General features: G+C 41.9%; 1 protein-coding gene across 3 annotated transcripts in view; it reads right to left on the bottom strand.

Annotated features, from left to right (window-relative positions):
- The window catches only part of cdc42se2 (CDC42 small effector 2), a 318,114-nt gene that overhangs the window by 33,140 nt on the left and 259,663 nt on the right, over nucleotides 1-25,311 (bottom strand). For all 3 annotated transcript variants that reach the window (XM_043714273.2, XM_043714265.2, XM_087996990.1), the window contains one exon: nucleotides 167-271. In XM_043714273.2, coding sequence (XP_043570208.1) covers nucleotides 167-271 — 105 coding nt within the window. The remainder of the gene's footprint in view (nucleotides 1-166; nucleotides 272-25,311) is intronic.

Below are 25,311 nucleotides of genomic sequence, written 5' to 3'. Positions count from 1 at the left end.
GAGGATTATGTGCTCAGAACAAACATTCATTGCCAGAGAGGAAATGAAACAACAGGGGAGTAAAGAAAATGACCAAATCAAAACAACGAGAGATGGTTTAACCTAGAAGTAAATCTATTCAATCTACTTTTGCAATATTATATCAAAGGGAAGTATTGGGACTCACGGAGTTCATTCCACTATTAAAGACATCTCCTGATCCTACATGGGCTGTGTGAACAAAGTTAGTTGGCTCCCCTATCATGCTTCGATCAATCCGCCGTCGCCTTTTCTGAAACAGAAGAAAGATTGTCAGAACTCTTTTCTATTTACAGTTTGGTGAACAAAAGGAAAACAAAATAACATGGAAATTTTTTTCAATTTCTACCTGGTTCCATCAAAAGAACAAAGGAGAAGAACAGCACAGGAACATGCCCTTCTACCCTCCAAGCCTGTGCCAATCATCATCCCCCAACTAAACAAAAAAAAACTTCCTGCCCTTATTCAGTCCATACCCCTATTACCCCCGCCCCCATTCATGTAACCATCCAGATGTTTCTTAAATGTTGCCAGTATGCCTGCTTCCACCACCTCTTCTGGCAGTGCACTCGAGGCTCCTACCACTGCATGAAAACTTCCCTCGCACATCTCCCTTAAACTTTCCCCCTCTCACCTTGAACCTGTGCCCCCTTCTGACTGAAACTTCAACACTGGAAAAAGCCTCTGACTATCCACTCTTTCTATGCCTCTCATAATTTTGTAGACGTCAATCAAATCACCTCTCAGCCACCATCTTTCCAATTTTTATGAAGTCGAAAGAGTTTATGCTCACTTTAAGATAGAAAGTTGTTTCTGAATTGTAAAATAAATTTAAAGTACAGTCACAGCTGCAAAAACACAACAGTAAAGAGGTGGGTTGTTCCAAACTAGATACATGTAGCAAACCTGTGTTTTGTTTGCTGTTTTGACAACAATTCAAATTTAACCAATTAACTTATGCCCAGGATACTAAAACCCAATTGAGATTGAATTTATTATATTGACTACATCAGAGTAATGAGAGGGAACGATGTTGCGGGTACAAAAAATGTGGGCATTTGAGAATTGGTCAGAGCAACTGCCACTGAATTACACAGCAATTGCCATACAGCCAGACAGCAAAGGCCATCCGAAGAACTCGACATCTTGCTTTCAAAATGTGCCGTTTCCTGTAAAAACACTTGCAGTAAAATGAAAGACGACCCAGGGAGAACAATCAGAACCCAGGGACCCCAGGGCCGAATCAGAAGACCAGAAGGAAGTCAGCATAAAAGATTGTGTGGATTTGAGATTAAGTTAATATAATGTTTAATAATTGTGTTATTGTGCATATTAATAGAATTGTGTACAGTTAAGGGTTAGTGATTAGTTAGGTGAAAGAGTGTTTGGTTTGTTAATAGTTTTGTTTAGTGTTCACTTTTAGAGTTAGGAAAATAAATTATTACTTTTCTTTAAATAATGGAAATGAGGAGTTCTCTTTCATTCACTCACACTCCTACCAGATTGTGAGGTGAGGTAAGCCTTTCTGGGTGTTTAGTTTTAATTGGCAGAGGGGTTCAACCTCAGCGCCTTAAAACAATGAAATCAATCCCACTCTTTGTAACCTTTCCTCATAGCTAATGTCCTCGAGACCATGAAACATCCTGGTGAACCTTCTCTGGACTCTCTCCAAAGCTTCCACATCCTTCTGGTAGTGTGGCAACCAAAACTGCACACAATATTTCAAATCCAGCCTAACAAGGATTTTATATAGCTACAATATGGTCTGCATACTCTTGTACTCCATGTCCTAATCGATGAATGCAGCAACATTGTCAGATGTTCATCAACATGATAAATGCATTCAAACAATTTTGATATTCTGTTCAAATTCTGCTTCATTATAAAAACCAAAGTGTTATTAAACCTAAATGGCCTTTGACTTATTGATGGCTTTGATTTTAAGCACAATTGTCCATAAATTGGTAACTGCTTACATATTTTCAGATTTCAGATTACATTACAGTGTGGAAACAGGCCCTTCGGCCCAACAAGTCCACACCAACCCGCCGAAGCGCAACCCACCCTGTGTCTAACAACAGGCCTGGGCATGCATTATTAATATTATTAAAGCATATGTCAGTACAGTATTGACATGCAACTCAAAACATGAATTTGTGCCACAGGATTAAAACATACAAATCCGTATTATAATTTGGACAACATTCAGGATAGCTGGGAAATCCTATAGGGAACTGAGTATGATGCTTGATTGAGACCAGCTCAAGGAATGAGTCCAGCTCATTTTAATTCTTCTGAACAGTCCTCTCTTAACTTCCCTACACTGAAGTCAAGAGGGTGTCAATTTTGGTGGGTGGGTGTGTGAGTTTATGCAACAGGCAGCCTTGGTGAGGAACTCATACAAATTAGTCCCTTAGCATAAAGTTACAGCAGGGCTCCTAACAGCTAGGAATGCTGGGACTGAGAGAGAAATCCAGGGCTGAGAACCTTGTGAGACTGGAAGCAACATTCCTGTGTCTCACAGAATTTAAGAAAACATTTTTGTTTCTCTTTTCTGGTCACTCTGCTGTCTCTCTCAGAGTTTCAATGAGGCATTGATGCAATGTGTACTTTTATATTTGAAGTTAAAAATCATGTTATGATAACCATTGTGGGCGGCACGGTGGCACAGTGGTTAGCACTGCTGCCTCGCAGCGCCAGAGACCCGGGTTCAATTCCCGCCTCAGGCGACTGACTGTGTGGAGTTTGCACGTTCTCCCCGTGTCTGCGTGGGTTTCCTCCGGGTGCTCCGGTTTCCTCCCACACTCCAAAGATGTGCAGGCCAGGTGAATTGGCCATGCTAAATTGCCGTAGTGTTAGGTAAAAGGGGTAAATGTAGGGGTATGGGTGGGTTACGCTTCGGCGGGTCGGTGTGGACTTGTTGGGCCGAAGGGCCTGTTTCCACACTGTAAGTAATCTAATCTATCTAATAACCATAACATCACTGAACCTCCACTGCAGCATGCTAAGCAGATCCAGTCATGCCTAAGTTCTGAACAATTAAAACGGTGGTGTAAATATTCGGGTGATGCACTACCATTTTAACATCCCACCAACGCTATTCACACTGGTCAGGCTGGGTTAAACTCAAGGCTAGAAAGACTGATCACTGTATTGAAGTTCTAAATCTTCCTTTGAACCTTTCACAGCCAACAACATTCACATATCTTCTAGTCTCTTAGCCTCTGATCAGGCAGCATTGCCAATGATTCCCCAACCTGGTGTTAGCTGTGACCCTATTGGTACCACTCTCACCTCTGAGTCATATTGTTAAAACCGGTTATAAATTCAATTACGTCTAAGAATTCAGCACAAAATCAGGTCAGCATCCAGTGCAGTACTCCTGGAGATCTGTTAAATGAGATAGGCCTATCCATCCTCTCAGAAACTTGTAAAGAATTCATGACATTTCATTTACCTCTTCGTCAACACCTCAAAATCAGTTTATCTGGTCATGATTACATCACTGTTTGTGGAGTTGCTGTGTACAAATTGGCTGATGTCATAGAGTTATACAGCACGGAAACAGACCCTTCTGTCTAACTCATTCCTGCCAATGAGGTTTCTGAAACTAAATTAGACTCATTTGCCTGCCTTTGGTCCATATCCCACCAAACCTTTTCTCTTCATGTTCTAGTCCAAATGTCTTTTAAATAATCTAACTGTACTTGCACCTACCACTTCCTCTGGCAGTTCATTTTGTATTGACACACCACTCTGTATATAAAAAGGCTGCCCCTCAGGACCCTTTAAATCTTTCCCCCCCTCATTTAAAACTATGCTCACCAGTTTTGAGCTTCCCTGCACTAGGGAAAAAAACCTTTGTTATTCATCTTATCTGTGCCACTCATGATTTTATAAGCCGCTAAAAGGCCACGCCTCAACCTCCTATGCTCCAGGGAAAAAAAGTCCCAGCTTAACCAGCTTCTGTTTATAAATCAAACCCTCCAGTTGCAATAATATATTTGTAATTCTTTTCTACACCATTTTCAATTTAATATCTTTCCTGTAGCAGGACAACCAGAACTGTACGCAGTACTCCAAATATGGCCTTACCAATATCCCATACAGCGGCAACATGATGTCCCAACTTCTTTGCTCAATGCTCTGACGTACAAAGGCAAGTGTACCAAATGTCTTCTTCACCACCCTATCCATCTGTGATGCTACTTTCAAAGGACTATGTACCGGAACCCTTTGGTCTCTCTACTCAACAACACTCCCCATGGCACCACCATTAACTGTGTAAGTCCTGCCCCGGTTTGTCTTACCAAAATGTCATACATTGTATTTATTGAAATCAAAATCTATCTGCCATATTGGCCCAGCTGATCAAGATCTCCTTGTACTCTTAGATAACTTTCTTTACTGTCTACGATACCACCAATGTTTTTGTCACACTACCTCTATTCTCACCTAAATGGTTTGTACAAATGAAAAACAACAATGGACCCTGCAACGATCCTGCCGGAACACTGGTGGCCACTGGCCTCCTGTCTGATAAACAATCCTCTACCATCCTCTGCTTCCTGCCATTAAGCCAATTTGGTATCCAATTGGCTAGCTCTCCTTGTATTCCCATGTGATTTAACTTTATTATGAAGTCTACAACACAGAACCTTGTTGAAAGCATTGCTAAAGTCCATGTTTTCCACTTTGTCCTCATCTGTCTTCTTTTGTTTTAGATTAGATTACTTACAGTGTGGAAACAGGCCCTTTGGGCCAACAAGTCCACACCAACCCGCCAAAGCGCAACCCACCCATTGACCTACATTTACCCCTTCACCTAACACTACGGGCAATTTAGCATGGCCAATTAACCTAGCCTACACATTTTTGGACTGTTGGAGGAAACTGGAGCACCCGAAGGAAATCCATGCAGACACCGGGAGAATGTGCAAACTCCACACAGGCAGTTGCCTGAGGCGGGAATTGAACCCGGGTCTCTGGCGCTGTGAGGCAGCAGTGCTAACCACTGTGCTGCCTTTCTTGGTCATGTCTTCAAAAAACTCAGAGAAAGTGAGGACTGCAGATGCTGGAGATCAGTCAAAAAGTGTGGCGCTGGAAAAGCAGAGCAGATCAGGCAGCATCCAAGGAGCAGGAGAGTCAACATTTCAGTTTTACTCACTGCTGATGAATGACTTTTTGACTCCTTGAAAAACTCAATCAAGTTTGCGAGACACAATTTCACATGCATAAAGCTATACCATAAAGCCACTATCCCTAATCAGTCCTTGCCTGCCTAAATGCATATAAATCTTATCTATCAAAATCCTCTCAAACAACCTACCCACTACTGACGTCAGCGTCATCATTCTGTAGTTCCCGGGCTTTTCCTTACAGCCTTGCTTAAATAAAGGCACATCATTAGCCAATCTCCAGTCTTCTGGCACCACAGCCATGGCAGCAGATGCTACAAATATCTCTGCTAGAGGATCCACAACTTCTTAGGGGAAGTGAGGACTGCAGATGCTGGAGATCAGAGTCGAAAAGCATGGTGCTGGAAAAGCACAGCTGGTCAGGCAATATCCAAGGTGCAGGTGAATCAATGTTTCTGGCATGAGCCCTTCATCAGGCCCGAATGCTCTACAGATTCTGTCTGACCACCACACCTTTCCGCTCCACAATTTCTTCCCTAACTTCAAATAATATCCTAGGATATGCTTGATTAGGTACCGATAATTTATTTACCTTTATGCATTTTAAGACCTCCAGCACCTCCTCTTCTGTAATGTGGACACTTTTCCACACATCACTATTTCCTCAACCTTCCTAGTTTCCAGGACTTTCTCCACAGTAAAACTGATGCAAAGTATTTGTTTAGTATCTCACCCATCTCCTATGGTTCCACACATAGATGGCCTAGTTGATCTTTAAGGGGCCCTATTCTGTCTATAGTTGCTCTTTTGCCTTTAGTGTACTTGTAGAATCTCTTTGGATTCTCCGTAACTCTATCTACCAAAGTTACCTCATATCCCTTTTTGCCGTCCTGATTTCCCTCTTAAGTATGCCCTTACTCCCCATACCCCTCAAGGGAACATATACTGCCTCTGAAATCTCATTGTCTTGCTTTTGAAATCCTCACACTAGCCAGTCATCTCTTTACCTGCGAGTAGTTTATCCTAATTAAGTTTGAAAGTTCCAGTCTGATAGTCAAAATTGGTCTTGCTCTAATTTACAACTTTAATGTTCATACAAGGCCTATCTTTTTTCATAAGTATCTAAAACTAATAGAATTAAGACCACTGGCCCCAAAGCGTTCCCCCACTAACATCTGTCACTTGCCCTGCCTTACTTCCCAAAAGAAAGTTGAGTTGTGCTCCTTCTCTACATCTTGATAAAGAAAATTTTCTAAAACAGACTTAAATTCCTCCTCATTGAAGCCCATAACACTATGCTACTTCCATACTTAAAATCCTCGACTATTATAATCCTATTATTCATAGAATCTCTACTGTGGAAATAGGCCCTTCAGTCCAACAGGCCCACACCAACCCTCTTAAGAGTAACCCACCCAGACCCATTTCCCTACCCTATTATCCTATATTTACCCATGACTAATGCTGTCAAGAGTGTGGTGCTGGAAAAGCACAGGAGGTCAGGCAGCAATAAAGGAGCAGGAGAATCAACAGTTCGGGGATAAGCTCTTCATCAGGAATGCCAGGGGTTTATGTTCAAAATGTCGATTTTCCTGCACATCGGATGCTGCCTGACCTGCTGTGCTTTTCCAGTACCACACTCTTGACACTCTGATCACCTGCATCTGCAGCCCTCCTTGACTAATGCACCTAACCTATACATCCCTGAACATTGTGGGCAATTTAGCTTGGCCGATTCACTGAAACCGTGCATCTTTGGGTTGTGGGAGGAAACTGGAGCACCTGAACAAAACCCATGCAGACACAGGGAGAATGTGCAAACTCCACACGGACAGTCATCCCAGGCTGGAATCAAATCTGGGTCCCTGGCGCTGTGAGGCAGCAGCGCTAACCACTGAGCCACCATGACGCCTGACATTTTTACAGACATCTCCCTGCATATTTGCTCTTCAGTTCAGGTATCCTTGACAACACTCACTGCTGTTAAGTTTAAAAATGAATCATGGACTGAATAAGGTGCTGTCTTCAATTTTGTGCTGACTATTGATATATTCTGTACAACAGTGATAATTCCATATACCTGCTGCCTGTATCCGTCTAGATAGTAGATAATAGCTTTGGAAGATGCTTTCTAATAAGCCATCGTGTATTGCTGCAGTGCATTTTGTTGATGGCACATATAGCTGCCCCTGTGCTTTGGTGATGGAGGTTGATGGTGGAAGGAGTACCATTCAACTGGGCTGCTGTGTCCCTGAATGGTGTCAAACTTTGAATGTTTTTGCAGGTACACTTATCCAGGCAAATGGAAAGTACTCTGTCATATTCACGAATTGTGCCTTGTAGATGGTGAATAAGCTATGGGGAGACAGGTAGTAAGCTATTCACTATAAGATTCCTTGCTTCTAACCTGCTATTGTAGCCACGGTATTTATAAAGCTGGCCCATTCAGTTTCTGGTCAAAGGGAACCCCCAGGGTACTGAAAGTGGGAGGTTTGACAATGACAATGCTATTCAACATCAAGAGGAAATAGTTAGGTTATCTCTTGTTTGTAACGTTCATTACCTGGCACTAGTGTGCAACAAATATTACTTCTACTTATCAACCCAATCCTGGAAGACACAAGTCATTTTTTTTTCAATTTTGTGATAGAGTTTGAACAGGTAAAATAAGAAAAGCTAAAATTGCAGATTCCATATGTGTGAAATATAAATAGAAACCAAGACTGAGAGTTCAAGCCTGAATTTAACCTCTCAACACTGGATCACATGGTGAGATTTAAAGCTTCGGTAGCATGCCATTCTCAGGAGAAAGTGAGGTCTGCAGATGCTGGAGATCAAAGTTGAAACTTTATTGCTGGAACAGCACAGCAGGTCAGGCAGCATCCAGGGAACAGGAGATTCGACGTTTCGGGCACAGGCCCTTCTTCCTGAAGAAGGGCCTGTGCCCGAAACGTCGAATCTCCTGTTCCCTGGATGCTGCCTGACCTGCTGTGCTGTTCCAGCAATAAAGTTTCAACTGCCATTCTCAGATCTACACACTGAATATGTGCTACTTTAACAGGCACATTTTGGGCAAAGTTGAAGGGGCTTGGATCCAGCCGGGCAACAATGGCACTGAAATTAAAAGTCAGCATCTTATGACATCATTCAGTTCATGACTCACTTTTAAAATTAACAGAAGTCAGTGTTGTCAAGGATACCTGAACTGAAGAGCAGCAAAACAGAAAAGGATCAAAGAGGGCCTCCTGGAACAGGAGGATAATATGCTTGGGAAGCTGCGCTGTGGGAAAGAGGATATAGCAGCAATATCTCAAAGCTAGTCTGTAATTGTGAACCAGCAACTTTGAGAATGCCAGTGACTGCCATTTCCTGAAGCCATCTCAACTGAGATTTGCAAGATACAACATGAAAGTTACCAGTGAGTATGACAAGAGCACCAAGAGTAATTCAAATAACAACTTGCATTTATAAATTGTCAGTAATTTAGGTTATCTTCCCAGTGACAGCATTTTGTTGGTAACACAGGAATGATGACCATCTTTTCTGAATTAGAGATGTATGATGCATTTGTGACAGCATTATTGCCAAGTGGGAGAATGTCACTGGTTACCAATCTTTAAAACGCTTTAGAAAAATGTCTGGAATTTCTGACTAGGAAATCAAATTCTAAATTGTTGAACTACACACAACTTTGGTAAGAACAGACAATTTCATTATCTCACCTGCTACAGTTAGGCACATTTATCTACATAAGCTCACTTCCTGCTGCACTTTACAGAGGGCTGTTACATCTTATTTTCAACAATAAACTTGCTGAATTGAACATGGTTAGTTGGTATGTCGTGTTTGGCCGAGCGCCAACATTATTAGCTTGAAAGCCCATTGTGGTGCTAAGCCATCTAAACTAGGAAGATTGATTATCAATCTGCATTGAGTTGATTGATTTCAGACAATATTGCAGAAGTGGTGAAACAACAACTCTCAATTTCCAGGCCTAGTCCAGTTTCTGGGGATAATGCAAAGCTTTTGTTTGCAGTTGCTATTTATTAATACCTGCTAGAAGGTTTGAGTTCTTATAAAGTTGGTGACAATTGTGTAATTTTGTCACACTCATGTATTACAGCATGGTTCAGTTTCTATGACAGGACAAATGATTCAGAGTTTTTAAAAAAAAATGTTCAGTGATCATAAATCACACTCACATTAAAAAGTTGCAACTATGTTAGGAAAGCTATACTTTCATGGAATCGCCGCAGTGCGTAAATACAAGTCCACACAGACCTTCTGAAGAGTATCCCACCCAGACCTATACCCCATCCCTGTATGGCTAACGCATCTAACCTACACATCCCTGATCACTACAGACAATTTAGCATGGCCAATCCACCTGATTTGCCAGAGCACTTAGCAGATACCCACGTGGATGTGGGGGAACAACATGCAAAGTCCACACAGGCAATCACCCGAGGCTGAAATTGAACCTGGGTCCCTGGCACTGAGGCAGCAGTGCTAACCACTGAGCTACCATGCCACCAATACTTGTTTACCAAGCTTAAACACAAAGGAATCTTAATAGAAAGAAAAATAAATCAATTATAAACTACACTAATTTAAGGGAGGTTAAACATAGAAACATAGAAAAAATACAGCGCAGTACAGGCCCTTTGGCCCTCGATGTTGCACCAATCCAAGCCCACCTAACCTACACTAGCCCACTATCCTCCATATGCCTATGCAATGCCCGTTTAAATGCCCATAAAGAGGGAGAGTCCACCACTGCTACTGGCAGGGCATTCCATGAACTTACGACTCGCTGAGTAAAGAATCTACCCCTAACATCTATCCTATACCTACCACCCCTTAATTTAAAGCTATGCCCCCTCGTAATAGCTGACTCCATACGTGGAAAAAGGTTCTCATGGTCAACCCTATCTAAACCCCTAATCATCTTGTACACCTCTATCAAGTCACCCCTAAACCTTCTTTTCTCCAATGGAAACAGCCCCAAGTGCCTCAGCCTTTCCTCATACGATCTTTCTACCATACCAGGCAACATCCTGGTAAACCTCCTCTGCACCCGTTCCAGTGCCTCCACATCCTTCCTATAGTATGGCGACCAAAACTGCACACAATACTCCAGATGCGGCCGCACCAGAGTCTTATACAACTGCAACATGACCTCAGGACTCCGGAACTCAATTCCTCTACCAATAAAAGCCAGTATGCCATATGTCTTCTTCACCGCACTATTTACCTGGGTGGCAACTTTCAGAGATCTGTGTACATGGACACCAAGATCCCTCTGCTCATCCACACTACCAAGTATCCGACCATTAGCCCAGTACCCCATCTTTTTGTTACTCTTACCAAAGTGAATCACCTCACACTTACCTACATTGAACTCCAGTTGCCACCTTTCTGCCCAGCTCTGCAGCTTATCTATATCCCGCTGTAACCTGACACATCCTTCCTCACTGTCAACAACTCCACCGACTTTCGTATCATCCGCAAACTTGCTCACCCAACCTTCTAGTCCCTCCTCCAGGTCATTTATAGAAATGACAAACAGCAATGGTCCCAAAACAGATCCTTGCGGAACACCAGTAGTAACTGCACGCCAAGATGAACCTTTACCATCAACTACTACCCTCTGTCTTCTTCCAGCCAGCCAATTCCTAATCCAAACCTCCAACTCACCCTCAATGCCATACCTCCGTATTTTTTGCAGTAGCCTACCATGGGGAACCTTAACAAATGCCTTACTAAAATCCATATACACCACATCTACCGCTTTCCCCTCGTCCACCTCCTTCGTCACCTTCTCAAAGAATTCAATAAGGTTTGTGACGCACGACCTGCCCTTCACAAAACCATGCTGACTATCCTTGATCATATTATTCCTATCCAGATGTTCACAAATCCTATCGCTTACAATTCTCTCTAAGACTTTGCCCACAACAGAAGTGAGACTCACCGGCCTATAGTTACTAGGGTTATCCCTACTCCCCTTCTTGAACAAGGGAACCACATTTGCTATCCTCCAGTCTTCTGGCACTATTCGTGTAGACAACGAGAACATAAAAATCAAGGCCAATGGCTCTGCAATCTCCTCCCTTGCTTCCCAGAGAATCCTAGGATAAATGCTATCAGGCCCAGGGGACTTATCTATTTTCACCCTTTCCAGAATTTCCAACACCTCTTCCCTACATACCTCAAAGCCATCCATTCTACTTAATTGTGACTCAGTATTCACATCGGCAACCATGTTCTGTTCCTGAGTGAATACTGACAAAAAGTATTCATTCAGTGTCTCCACAATCTCTTCAGCCTCCACACGCAACTTCCCACTACTATCCTTGACTGGACCCATTCCTCTGTTTTATGTTTTGTTCTTGAAGCAGACTGTTCTCAAGCTTGCCATTACATGTGAACTGAAGTTGACCTTCAAATCCCATGTTTGTGCCATGGTTAAACCATCTGGTCCCATCTCTCATAATATTGCCCAAATGACCCTGTCCCATTTGTTGATACTCATATTTATACCTTTGCCAACTCTAGATTAACTTTTCTACAAATTGTCTGATGAACTTCCATGCCCTACCATCCAGAAACCAGACATCATTAAAATAACTGCTGCCTCTGTCCTAACCTGCAAACAAATCTTCATCCATTGCCCCTGCAATACTGGTCCATTTGATTCTTGGTTAAGCAATGAGTTAAGAATCCTCATCTCTGATTTCAAATCCCTAGATGGCCTCATCCCTCCCGAATTATAATTTTCTCTAGCCCTACAATTTTTCAAAGTATCTGTCATCCCGTGACTTCGGCACCTGATTCTAACTGCTCCACTATTGGCTGCCTGGTCCCCAAGTTCTGGAGAATTAAATTCCTTTCCTGTACCTCCCCACCTCACATTAATTTTCAGAAATACCTTAAAAGAGTAATGTATTTGACGAAGCCTTTAAGCTATCCACCCTAATATTTCTTTATCCATTTAGTGTCACATTTTGTTTATTAATGCCACTCTGAAGAGTCTTGAAACTTTTTTGTTAAAGGCCTTATATGTAGATTAGTTATTGTTTTGGAGTATGCTATCTGAATTTTGGTGGCAACCTGAACTGCAATTTCAAGCGTATTTTGGGTGTAAGTTCACAACGGTGCCACAAACAGTAGCAACATCCATTCTTCGTTATAGATATTTACAAATTTGCTTTTAAAACAGCAGAGTAACTAAATATTTGAGTTTTCAGCCATGCCACAGGAGAGTTTTGTCTTCTCTCCTGTCACCAGATGCTTAGTTAAGATTATGATTATTTTTGTTGAGTAAAAATTACTTTTGAACTAATTGTATTCTCTTGTTGGTTGTTATTTATTATAATGCTTGCAACTTAAATGAACAGTTGAGCAGAACCTAAATCTGTCCTTTGCTGTAACGTTTGCAAAATCTACATAATTTGTGGTTGACAGCTGGGTAAGACATTGACTTAACCTTACAGCCAATGCTGACACAATGGATGAAATTGCCTCCTTCTAAACAGTAACAATTCTACGAAACATCTAGATTCCTGTAAGATTATTTGTTAAGTCTAGGTTAAACTGATTATTATAATTAAGATTTGGAGATGCTGGTGTTGGACTGGGGTGTATAAAGTTAAAAATCACACAACACCAGGTTATAGTGCAACAGCTGCTTCTTCATCAGATGGTTGTGAAGTGCACGATTGTAAGACACAGAATTTATAGCAAAAGTTTGCAGTGTGATGTAATTGAAATTATACATTGAAAAATATCTTGATTGTTTGTTAAGTCCTTCAGCTGTTAGAATAACCATGTTAGTTTCACTTCTTTCAGTTGTAAATCACAAAACTTTTTTTTAAAAAGTTACATTCTCAGATTAACTTAACAATTGGTGTCAGCCAAGATAATGTGTTGAAGGTGTTAGCCCCCTGTGTGCTGCTGACTGTGCCATAATGTTTAGACTGATTCTAATCTAAAAAATGAATTAACAGAATCTTACGTGGAAGATTGCGTTAATTCATGTTTTAAGATTAGAATCAGTCTAAACATTATGGCACAGCCTTCCAGTTCTAGAATCATCTGAAAGAACACCAAATGATCAATTCTGGCCCCTTGCGTATTTCTATTTTTAATTGCTTTTCTCGTAGCAGACATGCCATCATCTTTCTGAGAACAATGTGCTGGAATACCCTCCCCAAATCTTTCAGCTTCTATAGTCTTTCTTCCAGTTAAACTTATTTTTTGTCCAAACTTTTTTTGATACGTTTTACTACTTTAAAGGCATTATGTAAAGCAAGTCGGTTGTTGTCACCATTAGAACATAAAGAATAGTACACCTGACCAGGTGTTTTGCCGAAAACCATTTCTGAATTACTTTCCATCAGCAGTGTCGATCTATCGACCCAGCCACAGTTTTGCAATATTGCCACACATTTTTGCAGCACGTAAGGTTCTCCACCATGACCTCTGTGAGTGAGCTAGTAAACTGGATACATAACTGGCTAAGTTATGGAAGACAGAAAGTTGTGGTGGAAGGGTATTTTTCAGATTAGAGATCTGTGACCAGTGGTGTACTGTAGGGATCAGTGCTGAGACCCCAATACAGATAAGTGATTTGGAAAAGAACATATGTAGCCTGATTAGTAACTTTGCAGATGATACAAAGATTGGGGAGCTGCAGATAGTGGGCAGGATTGCTGGAGGATACAGCATGGTAAAGATAGGCTAAAGACTTGGGCAGAGAAATGGAATGTAATCATCACAAATATGAGGTGATGCATTTTGGGTTATCTAATGCAGGTGGGCAATATACAGTAAATCACAGAATCCTTAATAGCATCAACATACAGATCCATAGTTCCCTGAAAGTGACAAGAAGGTTAAGATGGTCAACAAGGCATGTGAGTGCTTTTAGTCAGGGCATAGGGTATAAAAATTAGGAAGTCATGTTGCAGATGTATAGAACTTCTATTAAATCACATTTGGAATATTACGAACAGTTCTGATTGCCACACTACCAGAGGAGGTGGACACATTGGAGAAGGTTTAGAAACAGTTTCCTGGAATGTATCCTGCTTTAAAGGGTATTAACCATGAGATGAGGCAGAGAAAGTTGGTTTGTTTTCACCTGAATGTTGAAGATGAGGGTAACCTGATACAGATTGACAATATTATGACGGCATGAATAGAATGGATAGTCAGCCTTCTTCGCAGGATAGAAATGTCAAATATTGAGGGACAGAAGTTTAAGGTAAAAGTGAATGAGTTTAAAAGAGATGTCAAAGTTACATTTTTAAAAATCATAGAATGGTAAGTGTCTGGAATGTGCTGCCAGAGGATGTGGAGGCAGATACAATAGCAATATTTAAGATACATCTTGACAGTGAGTAGAGAGATGCAAGAGACCATAGAAGCAAAAGGTTTTTAAGTTAGAAAGGGATGATATATCGGGGGTGCAGTCTTAGTGGGTCAAAGGGCCCACTCCTGTGCTGAACTGTTTTGTTTTTTTTATTGTGAATGAAATTCATATGTAGGCTACAATGTGAGATTATATTGGAAGGGAATGTCCTACAGCACTTTTAGTGTTGTACCATTAGGGGTGGCATGGTGGCTCAGTGGTTATCACTGCTGCCTCATAGTACTGGGGATGTGGGTTCGATTCCAGCCTCTGCAGCTGTGCAGAGTGTGCACATTCTCCCTGTGTCTGCATGGGTGCTCTGGTTTCCTCCCACAACCCAAATATATGCAGGCCAGGTGGAGTGGCCAAACTAACTTGCCCAAAGTGTTAGGTGCATTAATCAGGGAAAATGGGTCTGGGTGGGTTACTCTTTGGAGGGCCTGTGTGGACTTGTTGGGCCAAATGGCCTGCTTCCACTCTCTAGAGAATCTAATCTAGTGGAGACAATGGCCTAGTGATATTATTGCTGAATCCAGAGACTCAGGTAATGTTCTGGGAACCAGGGTTTGAATTTCACCACGGCTGATAATTGAATTTGAATTCAATAAAAATCTGAAATTAAGAGTCTAATGATGACCATGGTCAATGTCAGTAAAACCTGTCTGGTTCACTAAACTCCTTGAAGGAAATAAACTGCCATGTCATACTCACCACTCTGCCCCTCTCCCCACCTAAAACCCTTCCCCTCTTCTCTTTATCTGCAGATTCCTCTATCTCCACCTCCATTCCTGAAGAAGTGTAAGACCCAAAACATTGACTTCTCCGCCTCCTGATGCTGTCTGGCTTGCTGTGTTCTTCCAGCCTCCTGCTTGTCTTCTTTGGATTCCAGCATCTGCAGGTTTTTTTGTCTCATCCTTACCTGGTCTGGCCTACATGTGATTCCAGAATGACAGCAATGTGGTTGACTCTTAGCTGCCCTCTGGGCAATCAGGATGGATGGGCAATAAGCACTGGCCTAGCCAGTGACACCTTCATTATGTTACTGCATTTAAAAAAATACTTTCCCTAACAATTTGCATTATAGGCATTCCTCACTGCAAACGAAACAGGTGAATTCTTCTAGTGGCACAGACAGCAAAAATACTAAAAGACAGTCATTACACAATATGACTTCAGTCTGGGCATTTCACTGCAGAAAATATGCTCTGTTTAACTTTTAACCATTACAAAATATTATAAGAATCTTGACATCATGAATGATGTCTATTGGAAAAGAAATCAATGCAGCATGTGCATTTCTAAGGAGAGCAAACTAATAAGAAAGCTGTCATCAGCAGAATGATCAAGCACAATAATGATAGCACCTTGATGTTGTCTCCAGTTCCTGTTTATAATTAAATTGATTGGTATTTTTTTCTGAAACAGGAAACTACATCAGCACTATTCCATTCTTTATTTTTACTCAAACTCAGTTTGATAACACACTTAGTTTCACACATCTTTGAAATGGCTCAATAAAGAACAGCACATAATGAATACTCAATAGGCTGTTTGCAGCTCAAATTCGAAGTGTGTAGTGCTGGAAAAGCACAGCCAGTCTGGCAGCATTGAGGAGAAGGACAGTCGATGTTTGAGCACAAGCTTTTCATCAGGAATGAGTCAACTCAAAGTTAATGAATAGAAGTCCCAGTGTGTGTCAGGCTAGTAACTAACATTAGGAACTATCTTCATCATCTAAAATGTCTACCTTTGACTAGTTGACTGTGCACCAGCAATAATGCTCAAGAAACAGCAGAATGTTTCTGCTACAAGGAGGAATTTCCAGTTGATATGAAGCTTTTACATCCTTCCATGTAGTTGTGCTATGATTGTGGTATAGTTTTGTATTGAAACAGAAAGTAGTATCTTATTTAAGTATCAGAGTCGAGAGTGTGGTGCTGGAAAAGCACAGCAGGTCAGGCAGCATCCAAGGAGCAGAATTGACGTTTTGGGCATTAGCCCTTCATCAGGAATGCACATCATAAAGCCGGGCAGCATCAGGAGGTGGAGAAGTCAATGTTTCGGGTATAACCCTTCTTGAGGACTGTGGGTGGGTGTAAGGGGAGCTGCAGGAAAAGGACGGGTGGTGGAGAGGGGCGGGGTGGTGAAGTAGTGATAGATGAACACAGGTAGAGGCTGCGATCTGGTTGGTTGATGGGAGGATGAATCCGGTTGGTAGTTGGAAGGGTCAATCAGAGGAATTATAGAAAGGGAATCAGGGGATAGGAAGGGAGGCTATTTGAAATTGGAGAACTCATTGTTAAGTCCTCTTGGCTGTAGGCTGCCTAGGTGGAAGATGAATGTTGTTTCTTCAATTTCCAGTCTGATTATGGGCAGCATGGTGGATCAGTGGTTAGCACTGTTGCCTCAGAGTGCCAGGGACCTGGGTTCAATTCCAGCCTCGGGCTACTATCTGTGTGGAGTTCGCATATTCTCCCTGTGGCTGTGGGGGGTTTCCTCCCATGATCCAAGATTTGCAGGTTAAGTAAATTGCCCATGGTGTTCAGGGATGTGTAGGTTAGGTGCATTAGTCAGGGATAAAAAGTAGGGTAGGGGAATGTGTCTGGGTGGGTTACTCTATGGAGGGTTGGTGTGGACTTGTTGGCCCAAAGGGCCTATTTTCACACGGCAGGGATTCTATGGATTCACCGTAGCAATAAAGGAGGTTGAGGATGATCATGTCAGAAAGGGAGTGGGACAGGAAACTAAAACAGGCGTGACTGGGAGGTCAGGTCAGCCATTGTGGGCCCAATTGAAATGTCTGATGGAACGTGCCCTGAATTTATGTTAGGGCTTACAATTGTAGAGAAGACTACATTGGGAGCACAGCATACAGGACACTAGGTTGAAGGAGAAGCAGGTGAATCTCTGTCTGACCTGGAAGGACTGTTTGGGACCCTGAATGGAGGGGGATGTGTGGTGTGCCTGCAGGTTTTGCAACTTTCATGGTTAAAGGGTAAGGTACCTGTTGATTTGGGGGAGGTTTGTGGGGAGAGAGGTATGAACCAAGCATTGGCGAAAGGAATGGTTCTTGCAGAAGGAAGAGAGGGGTGGGAGGTGTGGATGTTCTTGGTGGTGGATCTAATTGGAGTTGGCAAAGTGTTTAAGGATGATCCATTGGATGCAGAGACTGGTGGGGTGCTAGGTGAGGTTAAGGGGACCCTATCTTTATTGTGTTTGGACAGGGGGAAGTTTTACAGCAGTGGAGCAGGGAATGGAGGAGGTGTGGTGGAGGGCTGTACGGATGACAGAGAGGGGAAAAGTACATTGTTCCAAATAGGTGGACATCTCAGATGCTTGGGAGTGGAATGTCTCCTCATCCAAGCAGACACAGCAGAGGCAGAGAGTAGCTAGGGTTTCTGTACACGTTTTGTCTGCTTGTTTGGGTTTGTTGCTGAGAAATCGGCGGACTGTGTTTGTTGGGTACCCATCATTCTTGAATACACTATATACGTGATTTTCTTCTGCTCTGCATAGTTGATCTGTGCTGCAGTGTATGGTGGCTGGTTAAAATAATGTTTTGATGTAGCTTCGTTTGTGGATGTTGGGATGATTGCTTCTGTAGTTCAATATTTGGTCCGTATGTGTTGTTTTCCTGTAGATGCTGGTTTGAAGTTCCCCATTGGCAGTTCGCTCTACTGTGACATCTAGGAATGGCAGTTTGTTGTTTCCTCCTCCTTAGTGAATTTTATGCCAGTAAGAAATTATTGGTGGTCTTGAATGTTTCCTTTATTTTGCTTTGTTTCGTGATGACAAAGATATCATCTACGTAGCAGACCCAAGGTTTAGGTTGGATGACTACCAGATTACTCAGATCCCTTGGCATCATGGTAGCCCACAAACCCACCAACACACTAAAACAGCAGCCAATGAACTTGAAAGACCCTATACAGACAACAAGCAAAACTAACGTCATTTATAAAATACCGTGCAGGAACTGTAACAAACACTACATTGAACAAACGAGCAGAAAACTAGCCACCAAGATACACGAACATCAACTAGCCACAAAACAACCCTCTCTCACTAGTATCCTTATATACAGATAAGGAAGGACACCACTTCGACTGGGACAACACATCCATCCTACGACAAGCCAAACAGAGACATGCATGAGAATTCCTTGAAGCATGGCATTCCAACCGGAACTCTATCAACAAACAAACAAACACTTGGACCCCATTTACCACTCCCTGAGAAAAAGAACTGGAAATGACATCATCACAGGAAATGACGTCACCGACCCATAGAAACCTAAAGCACAGTGGCTCAGTGGATAGCACTACTGCCTCACAGCACCAGGGTCCCAGGTTCGATTCTCAGCCTTGGATGACTGTCTGTGTGGAGTTTGCACATTCTCCCCGTGTCCGCGTGGGTTTCCTCCGGGTGCTCTGGTTTCCTCTCACAGTCCAAAGATGTGCAGGTCAGGTGAATTGGCCATGGTAAATTGCCCATCATGCTAGGTGCATTAGTCAGAGGGAAATGGGTCGGGTGGGTTACTCTTTGGAGGGTCGGTGTGGACTTGTTGGGCCAAAGGGCCTGTTTCCGTACTGTAGGGAATCTAATCTAATCATATAAATAGAAAGCAGGAATCATCAGCAGTGTTTTGGCCAGATGCTCACTGAAGATGTTACCTTGTGTGGTGACGAAATGTCTGAAAATGAACCTTGCAGCTCAATGAGCAAAACTACATCCAAAAGCTCAAATTGAGCTACAAATCTTCTCAAAACTCGCTAACTTTCATCTTTTATAACAGGATATGCTGGTTTCTGTTCTTTGATATGTAAATCCCAGAGCTTCCTTTAAATTACATTCTTAAGATAGCCAAGCTTTTTAAACAATAGGTGTGAAGTCTGTCTGTATCCCAATGCTATGTCAGACTGACAAACCCTCTGTATAATTTTACAAAGTTTTGCAAGGATTCATGCAGTTTTTGAGCAAAATAAAATTAATTCTGCAAAACAAATTCACCCCATAAGCTTATATGTGTGTACATATAGGAGCAACAGATTGAGTGTGCATGCGAGTCTGTGATACAGCCTATATGTAAGCTTGGTTAAGTGTGTGAGAGTGTAATGGGGTATGTGTGAGAGAGTGCATATGTCGTGCGATTGTGGGGGGTGTATGTTTGTCAAAGAGACAGAACCTGTATATGAAGGAGGGTGTGTGTGTATGTGTACACATGTGTGTGTATGCATGTGTGTGTGTGAGAGAGAGAGAGACAGAGAGTCACGTGTAGTGTGACATGAACCCAAGGTCCCGGTTGACGCTATTCCCATGGGTACTGAACTTGGCTATCAGCCTCTGCTCAGCTATTCTGTGTTGTTGCTTGTCCTGAAGTCCGTCTTGGAGGATTGTCATCTGAAGGTCCAAGGCCGAATGGCCCGGACCACTGAGGTGCTCCCTGACTGGGAGGGAACACTCCTGCCTGTTGACTATTGTGCAGTGTCCATTCACACATTGTTGTAACATCTGCTCAGTCTCACCAATGTAGTGTGCCTCAGGGCATCCTTGCCTGCAGTGCATGAGACAGACCACTTTGGCCGAGTCACATGAATATTCACCGCGTACATGGTAGAAGGTGTCCCCACATTTAACTTAAAAGAAACTCTGAGATTTCCATATCAAAGAACAGAAACCTACATATCCCATTATAAAAGTTTTAATCTAAGACTGTTTACTGCATTACATCTCACTGGACTCTTTTGGCTATAAGTTCTGTGAGCATGATCTTAACCTCCGCAACCACCTGATGAAGGAGTGGTGCCCCGAAAGCTAGTGCTTCCAAATAAACCTGTTGGATTATAACCAGACATATTATGGCATACTCCTAGACAAGTTGGCCTTGAGCACCTGGCCCAGAGGCAGGGAAATACCATTGTGCCACAAGAGCACAACACTGAAAACAATATAAAATGCAAGTGCAAAATGTATTCAGCTGATGCTGAGACACATTTTAATTCTGCCGTGCTCAGCTCTTCTTTCATTGGTTGTAATGCTATGGAGGAAGGTATGAGTTGCCAGTGTAATTTGATCTTTTCACCTTGGCACATAAAACAAACAAATATTTGCAGCATGCAGCATGTTAGGTGTTAAAACTTTTGTCCGTCTTTACAATTCTTGCCCTTTTCTTTCACTGTGGATATTGGGATTGAAGAGTGACCTTTTGATATTCATAGCTATATAAAATTGCTGCTAACTGGTCTGATACGGAATCAGCAGAGACAAGTGACAATGTACCAATAGAGTTGGTATGGTTCCTGACATGACATATGGGGTATTTTAAGTTCTATTAAGTCACTAGTTGAATAAGTCAAGCCAGAAACAATATATTTAAATGAATTTTCACACAACAGGAAAGCTAACATACTAGCAATGAAATAAAATTGTTATGAAGATGTGGGCATAACTTTAAGAGAGTTAAAAGCAGGCAGAACTACCTGATAGTATCAAGTGTTCTGAATTAGATACAATGTAACATGTGGCACAGCAGCTAGTTGCCTGGAGACAAAAACAAATTTGAATTTAGTATGTTGACAATATTAAAAGCCAATGACACAAGCTGATGCTTTGAGCGTATAAGACCGGGAAAAATTGAACAGTTGGGAATGGACTGCCAAAAGACCAAGAGCTGTAGGTTGCTGGTCAGAACTCTCTGTGAGGTACCTGTCCTGATAAGGAGTTTGCGCAGAGAAAAACATCAACACAGATCTGGACAGCAACTCCACAGAGAAACATATAACAAGGAGATCCACTGACTGGTTTTAAAATTTGTTAGCAAATCTTAAATTGGGGGTTTTATCAGAATAGTATTATAGAAGGGAAAATAAACAATAAGTTAGAGGAAGGAGTCGAAAATAGTTGTTAGTTATTCTCTGTTGTACTTTAAGAAATAAAGTTGTTAATTTTTATTTTAAATAGTTCTTGGCCTCTTGAATTTTCAGATTACTGCACGGGATAAACCTTGTCTATGTCGCTGGTTTAAATTAAGCAGGAGGGTTTAATCCTGTGTCGGAACAGTTTGGGGGTTCGTCGCTGAGATTTGAACAGCTTGAGGGGCTTTTGTCCGTGATTTGAACAGTTTGGGTCCTGGATTTGTGATTTGAACTGGTTTAAACAGATTTGAGTAGATTTGGGGGGATAAAAAGTCCCAGCAGATTTAAACACTTGCAGGTTAGTGTCTTTTAATAAAATGAAGGTGAGGCAGTTTATTTAATTTCAGTGCCTTATGGTTAATAAAATTAAAAGTGAGAGAAATGGCTCCTAAAATTCCGAAAGACGTTCTAGAATTTAAAGATGATTCTCAAATTTGCCAAGAAAGTTTAGAAGGAAAGAAAAAAGGCCATACTTTTAGAATAAGCAAAGAATTTAGATTTGGGTTTAACCAAGGACAAAAGTAAAGCTGAAATTGTAAGGGAATTAACTCAAATACTTAGGTGTGTCAGCTGCAACTCCTCTTTCAAGGAGCTATGAACTTGCACTCCAAAGTCTCTTTGTTCAGCAAGACTCTCTAGGACCTTACCATTAAGTGTATAAGTCCTGCTAAGATTTGCTTTCCCAAAATGCAGCACCTCGCATTTATCTGAATTAAACTCCATCTGCCACTTCTCAGCCCATTGGCCCATCTGGTCCACATCCTGTTGTAATCTGAGGTAACCCTCTTCGCTGTCCACTACACCTCCAATTTTGGTGTCATCTGCAATCTAACTAACTGTACCTCTTATGCTCACATCCAAATCATTTATGTAAATGACAAAAAGTAGAGGACCCAGCACCGATTCTTGTGGCATTCCACTGATCACAGGCCTCCAGTCTGATTTGATAAGGGATATCATTACAGCTGTGCTGAGGGATGATATTCCCGGAAATACATCCAGGGAAGTTATTTGGAACTGGAAATAAGAAAGGGATGATAAACTTACTGGGATTGTATTATAGACCCCTCATAGTCAGAGGGAAATTGAGAAACAAACTTGTAATGAGATCTCAGCTATCTGTTAGAACAATAGGGTGGTTATGGTAGGGAATTTTAACTTTCCAAACATAGACTGGGACTGCCATAGTGTTAAGGGTTTAGATGGTGAGAAATTTGTTAAGTGTATACAAGACAATTTTCTGATTCAGTATGTGGATGTACCTACTACAGAAGGTGCAAAACTTGACCTACTCTTGGGAAATAAGGCAGGGCAGGTGACTGAGGTGTCAGTGGGGGAGCACTTTGGGGCCAGCAACCATAACTCTATTAGATTTAGAATAATGATGGAAAAGGATAGACCAGGTCTAAAAGTTGAAGTTCTAAATTGGAGAAAGGCCAATTTTGACAGTATTTATGCAAGAACTTTCAAAGGCTGATTGGGGGCAGATGTTCACAGGTAAAGGGACAACTGGAAAATGGGAAGCCTTCAGAAGTGAGATAACAAGAATCCAGAGAAAGTATATTCCTGTTAGGGTGAAAGGAAAGGCTGGTGGTAGAGGGAATGATGGATGACTAAAGAAATTGAGGGTTTGGTTAAGAAAAAGAAGGAAGCATATGTAAGGTATAGACAGGATAGGTCGAGTGAATCCTTAGAAGAGTATAAAGGCAGTAGGAGTATACTTAAAAGGGAAATCAGGAGGGCAAAAAGGGGACATGAGATAGCTTTGGCAAATGGAATTAAGGAGAATCCAAAGAGTTTTTACAAATACATTAAGGACAAAATGGTAACAAGGGAGAGAATAGGGCCCCTCAAAGATCAGCAAGGCGGCCCTTGTATGGAGTCACAGAAAATGGGGGAGATACTAAATGAGTATTTTGCATTAGTACTTACTGTGGAAAAGGTTATGGAAGATATAGACTGCAGGGAAATAGATGGTGACATCTTGCAAAATGTCTGTTTCCATGCTGTACATTTCTGTGACTCTATAAGTGCAGTAGAGGTAGAAAAAAACTTAAATTACAGTTGAGGAAAATGGAGTTAGAAGATAAACAAAGGGAGAGAGAAAGAGAAAGAGAGAGAGAGAAGAAAGAGAGGAAAAAGAAAGTGAGAGGTTCTTAGCAGAGCAAAGAGAGGTGGAAGAAAATGAGAGAGAAAGAGAGAGAGTTTGAACTTGAGAAGTTGTGACTAAGTCAGAAAAGTCAAGTTAACAGGATGGAGATTAAAAGGGAAGGCGGTGATTTATACAAATAAATCTTAGCAGGATTTATACACTTAATGGTAAGATCTAGGGAATGTTGATGAACAAAGAGACCTTGGAGTGCAGGTTCATAGCTCCTTGAAAGTGGAGTCGAAGATAGATAGGATAGTGAAGGAGGCGTTTGGTATGCTTTCCTTTATCAGTCAGAATACTGAGTACAAGAGTTGGAAGGTCATGTTGCAGCTGTACAGGAAATCGGTTAGGCCACTACTGGAATATTGCATGCAATTCTGGTCCCTTCCTAGCGGAAAGATGTTGTGAAACTTGAAAGGGTTCAGAAAATATTTACAAAGATGTTGCCAGGGTTGGAGGATTTGAGCTATAGGGAGAGGCTGAACAGGCTGGGACTGTTTTTCCTGGAGCGTCAGAGGCTGAGGGGTGACCTTATAGAGATCTACAAAATTATGAGGGGCATGGATAGGATAAATAGACAAAGTCTTTTCCCTGGGGTGGGGGAGTCCAGAACTAGAGGGCATAGGTTTAGGCTGAGAAGGGAAAGAAATAAAAGAGATCTAAGGAGCAACTTTTTCACGTATGTGTATGGAATGAGCTGTCAGAGGAAGTGGTGAAGTCTAGTACAATTGTCACATTTAAAAGACATTTCGATGGGTATACGAATAGGAAGGGTTTGGAGGGATATGGGCCAAGTGCTGGCAGGTGGGACTGGATTGGGTTGGGATATATGGTCGGCATGGACTAATTGAACTGAAGAGTCTGTTTCCGTGCTATACATCTCTATGACTCTGTGTCAAAACCCTGCCACATTTTGATGAGAAAGATGTAGAAGCCTTCTTTATTTCATTTGAAAAATTGGCTAGGCAGATGGAGTCAACTGAGGATTTATGGGTAATGCTAGTTCAGACTAAACTGGATGCGCGGCAAATACCTCACTTGCTCTGCCTGTCAGATGAGAGGTCAAGACATTATGACGAGGTTAAACAGGCTATTTTAAGTGCTTATGAATTGGTACCAGGAGCATAGAGACAACGGATCAGAAACATAAAGAAGGAACCAGGTTCGAAAGAATTAAACAGTAATTTTGATAGATGGGTGCGTGCTTTGAAAATAGATAGGACCTTTGAGGCTCTAAGCGAGATTATTCTGCTGGAGGAGTTTAAAAACTCACTTCCAGAGATGGTACGAATTCACGTGGAGGAACAGAAATTTCAGGAAGTGAGAAGGGCAGCAGAATTAGCAGATGAATACATGTTGGTGCATAAGACAAGCTTCCGTCCAGAACTTTGTCCTGTGAGGGATAGAGGCTGGGAGAAGGGAATATCCAACATAATGAAACAAAGAGTAAAGACCACTGGTAAGAATTTACCACAGGTTAAAAAAGGAAGGCCAAGAGGGTGGAAAGGAGGTGAAAGGTCTCAGGGGTTTCCATGGTGGTAAAGTTGGACATGTAAAGTCACAGTGCTGGTCGTTAAAGAACGGCACTGTGGGAAAAGATGTGGTAAAAGAAGCCAAGCCAGTGGCATTAGTGAAGATTGTAAAGGAGACCCCAAGAAGAGCGGAGGACAGTGC

Source organism: Chiloscyllium plagiosum, unplaced genomic scaffold (genome assembly GCF_037043375.1).
Source record: "Chiloscyllium plagiosum isolate Xiang-an unplaced genomic scaffold, Cpla_swu_hap1 HiC_scaffold_2, whole genome shotgun sequence".
NCBI lineage: Eukaryota > Metazoa > Chordata > Chondrichthyes > Orectolobiformes > Hemiscylliidae > Chiloscyllium > Chiloscyllium plagiosum.
This window is presented reverse-complemented; position numbering and strand designations above follow the sequence as displayed.